The sequence below is a fragment of the Typopeltis vanoorti genome, chromosome 20, assembly GCF_054136105.1.
Source record: "Typopeltis vanoorti isolate ZY-2024b chromosome 20, IOZ_Tvanoo_1.0, whole genome shotgun sequence".
Lineage (NCBI taxonomy): Eukaryota > Metazoa > Arthropoda > Arachnida > Uropygi > Thelyphonidae > Typopeltis > Typopeltis vanoorti.
In genome coordinates this window covers 64,525,097-64,534,354 of record NC_143568.1, presented here as the reverse complement: position 1 = coordinate 64,534,354, position 9,258 = coordinate 64,525,097, and the positions used below count along the sequence as shown (strand labels likewise).

The 9,258-nt window shown below is 33.4% G+C and overlaps 1 protein-coding gene across 1 annotated transcript in view; it reads left to right on the top strand.

Annotated features, from left to right (window-relative positions):
- Window positions 1-4,193: 4,193 nt before the first annotated feature.
- LOC150095510 (cytochrome P450 3A8-like) overlaps window positions 4,194-9,258 on the top strand; it is a 47,298-nt gene continuing 42,233 nt past the window's right edge. The window contains exons 1-2 of the mRNA XM_090410515.1: window positions 4,194-4,311; window positions 8,183-8,279. Of these exons, the coding sequence (XP_090266641.1) occupies window positions 4,229-4,311; window positions 8,183-8,279 (180 nt within the window). The 5' untranslated portion in view covers window positions 4,194-4,228. The remainder of the gene's footprint in view (window positions 4,312-8,182; window positions 8,280-9,258) is intronic.

The following is a 9,258-nucleotide window of genomic DNA, read 5'->3' as shown; positions in this document are numbered from 1 at the left end:
GTTATTAAGCTGTTTTATTTATTGTTATGTCAATATTGTAAGAACTTATATTTGTAGTTTAACTGCGCATTTATTGAAATACGATCATTCTATTTATTCCTTTTGTGAAAGCTTAATGTTATGTAATAACTCAATGTAGTTGTATAACGTAATGTAACATTCGCGAGAATGTTTACGTCTATCGGTTGTCATGGAGACGCGTGAAAATAAACGGGCGCGGGTGAAGGGAGCGTTTGTGGAGAAGAGAGAAAATAGATACGTAGTTGTAAGTGAGAGTCGGAACGGAACTTTGGAACTATAAGGTAGCAAGGAAGTAAACTAAAGAAGTAGATGTAATTAAAAGGTTCTTAGGGAAGAATTGAGTAGATATTTTTTTCATAAGTGAATCTTATAGTTGGCTGAAAGCAAAGTCAGCCGTAGTAATAAAGGAAATTATTGCCGTAATCGGATAATTAGAGAACTGGACATTCAAAGAAGAATTCTGAATAAATCCAGTCAGTCTACAATTACGACTTATTTCTATACTACGAAAAAAGGAATTGTACGGAGTTAAACTAGTTGATGAATGAAAAATAAGAATAATTAATGTACCTTATAGTTTTTATCTGGAGTTTTGAAGCGCGATTAATAAGGCTTAGTTATAACCTTGGAGAATTTTTATAAATGTGTTTCGCAAGTATGATAAATACAAATTGAAAGTGTGCTCACAAAATATTGGAAGTACTGAAGATTATTTCTGGTAAGGACAGTCACATTAGTTTATTTCAGTGTATGAAGATTTAAGTATTAGTTCCGTTGCGCTGTTTCTAAAATTTAACTGTAGCTTACCATCGAGGCTGAGAGTTGAAACTATAGACATTGAAATGATATCTACCGTGGTTAGTGCCTGTTATGAGTTAATCGTAGAGTGTAGCTGAGAGACACAAGGAAACTGTTTAAATAAGAATTTCTATTGTAATAAGTTGAGTATAGGAACTTTGTGATTCTGAAACTGTGAAATTGTATGTGAAAGTTTGAAAGATTGATTTATTGTGAATGACTTGACCTGATGTACTAGCTTGACTGAGTTATCATATTTAAAAGTGGAATACATGTATTTTGTTATATAACCATATATTAAATGTTTTGTTTGTTAATTTAAATATTGTGTTTGCCTGAATTTCTTTTTACTGCACCGTTCACAAAAATTCGGATCTAGCGGGAATCCCAGAAGGAAAGAAAATAAATACCATCGGCCTGAATGAGTGAAAAGACTGCTAACTAATTTTGAATTAATCTTACTAATTCATATAGACTTATCTAAGGATAGAGTGGCGCAGTATAATAGAAATTTCTCTACCCTTAGATCAGTGATTAATTTGCAATTAGTTTTCCTTTATTTTATGAAAGTGACTTTTAGCAAGATGGCGGATTTAGAACATAACATGAAAATAGAACGTCACGACACAGTAATCTAGTCACATTCTAATATATATTTGCATTTCGTAAAAACTAATTACTTCTTTGGTCTATGACTGAAATAAATCAGTGTCTCAGACTGGGATGTAGCTTATCTCCAACTCTGTTCAATATAAACATATTGATGAGATTATTAGAATACGGAAGACAAAAATGAAACAAGGTATCCAGTTATCCACAACGAATGTTATCAATATATTGCTGTATGCAGACGATCGGATTATATTACAAGACAATGAAGACGACCTTCAAATATCAGTGTTCGAATTAAACAAAATGAGCCAACAATCCAACTTAAAAATTTCTTAAAAGAAAATAAAAGTCATGGCATTTAAAGCTGGAGTTCATGTTAGATCAACAATAGGTATAGAAAATTATCGAACAAATCACGCAGTTTTATTATTAATGCTGCATAATAACATGTCAAAAAGATTCAGATATAGGTGAGGAAAAAATAAAGAAATTTCAGAAAATCTGCTGAATAATTAAAAAAAAAAGGACCAGGAAACTCAACTAAAATATTACAAAGTAATTGCCACTCCAACTCTATTATATGGTTCCTAAACATTAACTGTTAAAAAGAAAGATGAAATCAAAATAAAAGCTGCAGAGATGATCTTTTTAAGAGCAATTAAAGAATGCACCAAATTAGACAATATAACAGATGAATGCGTCAGAAAAGAACTGGATATTTATGACGTAAATGAAAAGATCAAGGAATATAGAGAGAAACGAAAAGATATCGTCTATCAAAAGAGGTGGATAGATATAAATAAAAGGGAAAGAGTGAGAGAGGAAGACTAGTGAAGCCGGAACAGCAAATGCCTAATTCTTGGAGAGAAGAAGAAGAAGTGATGTTGCCTTCATGCGAAGAAGAATGCGCAGTGTTCTACGATAGTAAGAAATCCTCTTAATAACTCGCTTTAAGAGATGTTAGCGAAAGTCTGCAAAGAAAGTTTTAAAAAAAAATGTCAAAGAATTATGCCCCCTTATATGTGAATCATCATTTCTACTAAAATATGTTTTTCCATAGTCGTTATAGTAGTTTTAAAGAGTCTCCGTAGCTTCAGTCGGTATAGACGAAGCCGTTTGGTGCGAAAACCTGGGCTCGATTCTCGTCCCTGACGTGAGGAACCTTGATCCGGTCTCTTTCGATTAAAGGTGAGTTTAGTCTCATACGGAGGTGGAGGCTTTCTTTCCGGGTTTTTCATCTCTCAGAACAGGCAAACCGGCCCCGTGAATACACGCTGCTACAGTCAAAAATACATACTTAATCTCTCATTAGGAGGCTCAACCAGTTCTTAGGGACGGTCGAGGAACGGAGGGAACCCTATACGAATAAAAGAAATAGTCGTTTTTTATTTATTTTTCATGTAGTCGGGAAATTATTTTCGTTGGAGACCACTCTTTCGTTTTTAAACGTACTTAAATCTTGCAAGAAAGACCTGTCTGTACGAAATCTCAAAATTATCTCGAAGAAAGAACCTATTTGTAAACTATTGTTGAAACTTTATTTTTACGGTTATTTTGCCTGCTTTTGTTTAGGAGTTCCTCTTTATTAATGTCATTGGCGTTTTACTCAAGATTTCCTAGGGTATTGCAGATGAATTTTCTAACCCTCGGAGATTAGGAAGCTCCACAACAAAAAAATTAGGTCACAACTCCGACCAATAGGCGATAACAGGAACACTTCAAACGCAGAAACACCAAGCCGACATGGCATAGCATTCACTTCCTCCATGAGTTCAGACGCTTACCCACTCGTTCGAAACGGCTCGAACCCCGTAAACCCTATTCCCCCCTTTTCCCATAAACCTTTCCCCTTCCTCTAAAAAACAGTTTCTAATTTCAGTCCCTTTTTTCGTCTTTTCCCAACCTACAAAAAAGAGCGTTCCGCCCACCCTTAACTATAATATATGTATATATCATATTAAAAAAACCAGGATTTTTCAAATTAATTCTCCAAAATTGCCAACCCCCCACTCCCCGTTTTAACACCATAACAGCAGAAGTATGCACACCACAGAAAGAAGACAGGCAACAACATCCAAGAAAAAGTAAGTGCGATTTTTCTTCTATTATGCTACATATCTTTGTCTCTAAAAATACATCTTCAATGCCCTAAGAAATCTTGAGTAAAAAGCCAATGACATTAATAAAGGGACACTCCTAAAGAAAAGCAGGAAAAATAGCCTAAAAATAATAGTTTTTAAGAGGAGTAACATGGGAGTTTTCCCAGGAAAAACATTGTTGAATCTCTATATTATGAAAATTGTTCTCAGCGGTTGCATTAACCATATTAAAAAAAAAAAAATTAAACAACTCTGGACGAAACTATAGGTCTCATAACGGATAGTCCGATATATACTTCTTTGCCATTCTACTCAGGGATATTCTTAATATACCTCATTTGGAATGTTATAATAAACGACAATATCGCCTTTTTGGACGTTTTAGCAAAACACCATTATCGCAACAGAGACAGTTTCGTAGCAAGAAAACTCAGCGTGTGTGTTAATGATAATAATAGTCGCAAATTCAACACTGATACTTAAAAAAAAAAAGGGATGTGATGCAACATTCGTTAAAAGGGATGACGTCATCTGTCTTGTGTTGTACGGAGTGACGCAACTCAAGAGGGCCCGCAAATCCTGTACGTATTGCGTGTGGAAAAGATGATAAAGCAGCTATCTCGAGTGGGAAAGCACTCACGTGATATTTCATTTGGTGTAGAAGACACGACGGGGAGTTGCCCGACAGCCTTCGCAAAATGGAGATATTCGAAATGAGCATTCCAAACTGGCTTTTATATGCAGTGGTGGTTCAGTTGATGACTCTGATTGCGTCATACTTGTAAGTAAAAGCTTCCTGTTTTCTTACTGTTTACTTAACTTCCTGTTTTAATTTCTTCGTTACTATAACGAAAAGTATATGTTAGTATATTAACAAAAGTAACTGTTAACGGCATCCCCTAATTCGTCTAAACTTCCAAAAGCATAATACAAATATGAAATAATAATGATAAATAAATTGTGCCTAACATTTATAATCCACGAGTATCTACCGCAGGGATGTTCAATCCGCGGCCCTGGACTGTTAGTAATTCGGCACCATAAAATCTTTTAACATTATTGTGTGACGTTTAGCAATATTTTTCATCACTGTTGCGCGGTCTGCTTGGGTGACAACATAATGCTGTATAGGGGAAGGGTGCAGTGTGATGTGATGCTAACTTTTACTCCTGCGTATATCAGACGTTACTTGAGCTAGTGCGAACTGGCTAGTAAAGACGCAACGATTACCCATAATACTATTTCAACCTTCTTACATGTGCGTTTTGCTATGGAGACGGGCATTTTTGTCATTAAACAAATATATGGTATTCTTTGTTAATTATTATACTAGAGTTTTTTTTGTTTTATTTCGTAAAGTAATTTAATCAATTAAAATTAATTTACCAGCTCTGCTATAGGAAGTACAAAAATTCATCAAATAGTTTTTTGCTCATGATATTGCTATAATTACATATATAACATCGTTAATACTATAAAAATAAATGGTTATTTAATTATTAATTTTTTTTGCCTTAGTCTGCATTCAAAGTCATCTCAAAAGAAAGCAGAACCAAAAAAAAAAACTCGTGGAAGAAGGAGAGTGTTCAATAGAAAATGGACAAATCAGTATTTTTTTTTCGCGAAAAATAGCAAGGCAGTATGCTTGATTTGTTTGGAAATCATGTCAGTTTTCAATGATTATAATATGAAAAGACATTATGCCGAAGACATGCTTCTAAATTCGATGTATAACAAGGAATAATTCGTGAAGACAAAACAGACGAACTGGAAGAAAGCCTCTCATCTCAAGAAAGTGTTTTCACCTCAGACTCTATTATAAAAGCTAGGTATGTGGTAGCAAGTGTAATTGCATAATAATCAAAACTATTTACTGCTGTTGAGTTTATTAAACAATGTTAGGAAAGAGTTGGAGATAAAATTTGTCCTGATAAAAAACGCATTTTGTAAAAGCAGTTTGTTTCGCCAAACAATAGCTAGGCGAATTGAATAAATAGGGAAATCTATCGAAAGGGATTTGAAGAGTAAATCTGCCAATTACAAGCTGCCGATAGATGAAAGTACTAAAGCTACAGATACGGCTTAACTTGCCTTTTTTTATTAGAGATTGATAACGAATATAATATTACTGAAGAAATGGCTTCTTTGGTGCCATTAAAAGACACACTAAATCTCTTGATTTGTATGAAGCAGTAAAAATTATACTGAAGCGATTTTCATTAACCTTACATATTTCGTATAGCTATTGATGGCGCTCCGGCGATTGTTTGTAAAAAACCTAAACTTATAAAGTTAACAGAAGTTGATGAAATTGCCGCCGGCTACTCGCATTTGATGAAATATCACTGCATCGTACATCAAGAAAATGTGAATATGTTCGCTTAATGCGCGAAAGCCTTAAAAATTATTAATGTCATAATGAAAGATTCCTAGAAGAGTTCCTTAAGAGTACGGAAGCTGAGTATGAGGACATCATTTACTTTTCTGAAGTAAGGTGGCTAAGTCACGGTAAAATACTGAAGAGATTTTATGATTTGTGAAATGAAAACAAATCATTTATGGAATCGAAAGAAAAATTTGTACCAGAACTTGAAGATAAAGAATGACTCAAACTATAATAGCGTTTGAAATGAAACTTAAATTATGACAAGCTCAAGTTATGGGAAATAATTTTATGCATTTCGGTATGTTGGCTAAACACGATACAGTGAACAGCCAAAAATATGCTTCTTTCTTTCCGTTCTTATACAAGAATTTGAGAATAGATTTCAATATTTCAGAAAAATATTATCAATTTTTTGTAAATTTGCGACTCCATTTTCAGTCGACATGATACATTACTTTCGAATTTTCAAATGGAATGTAAGAGTTGCAATCATATATTAAACTCAAAGAAAAATTTTATCATGTCCCTTTGCTAGATTTTTATAAGAGATATCTTCCTAGAGAAAAATCCTTCGCTTGACAATCACGCATTATTCATCTCATTTCTTATATACATTAACTATTTTATTCATTTTATGTGCAGCCCAAGACAATTCCTCTTCGCTCAATGTGTTCCAGGCAAGCCCGAAGCTTGGACACCCATGATCTACGGCTTTCTCCAAAATACAATGAATAAGAATTATGAAAATAGGTAAAGATGAAAATCTGAATTTTGAAAGCTATAGATTAACATGATTTCAATACAGAAAACTATAATTAGTTGTGTAAATGCTATACATATTAATAAAAACTATGATATCATTACGAAGAAATCAATATTTCACATCTTTCTTGGTTTTACTTCAGTCAGTAATTCAGACCTTTTAACGTGTTCGTTTAATGTCGTAGTGTCAGTCTATGGTAGCGGGAAAAATAATATTGAATTTATTTCTATTGCAAATTCAGCACTATAGAAATCGATTATTCTAAATATATGTAAAATGAAGTAAATTTTTGATTTGTTCAAAATATTATAACTTGTATCTTGGATTTTCATATTATTAGTCATGCCATACTTCAAAGTGCTATATGAATTATTTACCACACAAATGTTTTTCTTAGAGGATTTACATTGAAATCTAAGAGAACAAGTGTTATTTTTTTTTTCGTCCCATTTGAAAAATTTTAATGGGAAAATTGTGCAGAACAAATTATGTCTTCAATGCCTAGAATAAACAACTCTGTGTCCGCGAAGTGTGATAATGAAGAATTAAGAACGAAACTACTTTCATCTTTTTATGATTGCCTGCAACCGGTGCCTCCCTTCTTCTCCTCCTTTCTTCGTGCTCCTTGACATACCCGTAGTTTATATAATTCAACTGAATTTCTACCAACATTTTATATCAATTGGTCTTTATGCTGCGGAGATTCCCTGAAAATCACAACTCAAAGAAAGCACCTCTAAATTTCATTGTATATTTCAGTGGAATAAAATGAAGGATGGAAGTTTCATGTTCTTTTATTCTGCCGTTGGGAACCACCGTAAGCTCAGTTAGTCTAAAAGACATTTTAGTTCTAAACACGGGATTCAAAACCAGATTTGAATCCCGACTAGGACGAAACATTTCATGAAGGTGTTTTCTTCTGAAAGTAAACCAGTCTCATCTGGAGCCGACAGTCTTTTCTTTCGGAAACTATTTCTTTTTCTTTTTTTTTATTGTGCAAAACAGCAAAATTGCCAGAAAAACGGACTTTCCAGAAATTTACAAAAATAAGACACTGCTCATGACTGCTTCGACCGTAATTCCAAACAGCCAGCAAGTGCAGCCGCTGTGACACCTATATAATTCACAGCATATAACCGATGTCTACATTTTAATCCTCTATGATTTTACCTACGTCGTCTCTAAAAATAATGGACATCTTACACAAACAAAATCTTATATACAAAAGAGTAAGCCAAGTATGAGATAGCAGGAAATCTACAATTTACGAACAGTTACGTGGTTAATGTTAACCTTTTATTTGCACAGATTGCAAAATTCAGAATAAAATTCGAACCGTATCATACAGCAGAAGCATCATACCTCTAGATCAAAATAGCCAAAGTAAATTTAAAATGTTCCTTCTTCCGCATAAAATTTGAGTGAAAAAAATGGTCAAATGCTATGTAATTTGAATTCAATTTGATTTATCTACTAAGATCTCGTTTTCGTATTTCATTTCAGTTATCTTACCAAGACCCATAACTACTGGCAGTCAAGAGGTGTTCCATGTTTGAAACCTTATCCACTAGTTGGGACATTTCTTGAAATATTTGGAAAGGTAAAATGCTTGAAGTTTTCAGGAAAACTCCTCGCGGTTTAAGATTAAATTGATCTTTCTATTGATTTAAAAAAAGAATAATTTAGTTGATAAACTGATAAATATTTTGCTTGCAAATATTGTTTGATTTAATCTTGATAAGGCAGCCAAGCGCTTAAAAAAATATGATAATAGCGATATTCATGCGGAAAACAGTAAATGAATGAGATACGAGATTTTCAGTTGAAATTATGTATGAAGAACCCAGAGATATTCACCTGCTGTTTTTGCCTCTCATTATAAGAATATGTATGCGTTATACGGCAGGGGAGACGGGAGGAACACGTTAGTGAGAGATGACTGGAATCTAAACTTTAAAAATATTGTTTCTGTTAGATTAATAAATTCCATTAACAATAATTCCTAGAAAATTATTAAGTGGGTCATTAGGAATTAATGTGATTTCACCAAATGTTCAAAACAGATATCTCAGGTGAATCACGTTCTGAATAACTTTCAGTATTCAGACTTCGAAATAAAGTGAAGTAATTGCCTTTTATTAGTTATTGAGCGGAAAAAGTCGGCGATAATTTTTTGCATTAATTGAACAGTTTATCCGTTTTGAATGAGGAAAACGGATAGCTATTAATATAGCAATGGAGAGGTCAGTCGAATTCCTTAACTTAAATATTTGAGACGACAGGTTGAAATCGAAACATCATTACAATTTTCAAGGTTAAAGACAAAGCTAATTGGAAAATTACAATTAGACGTTGAGTTTGAAGTATTTTAAAAATATACGAGGGTCTTCTGAAACTTTTTCGGATTAACAATGAAAAAACGAACTTATAATTTCAAAATGATTTTTAGTTTTCAACATAATCTCCCTTAAGACTAATACATTTATTCCATGTGATGCTCCAGTGCCATTATAACATCCGTGTAGTGGTTCTCACTAAGATATACAAAATACCCCTCTACAGCTGCAATCACCTCTTGA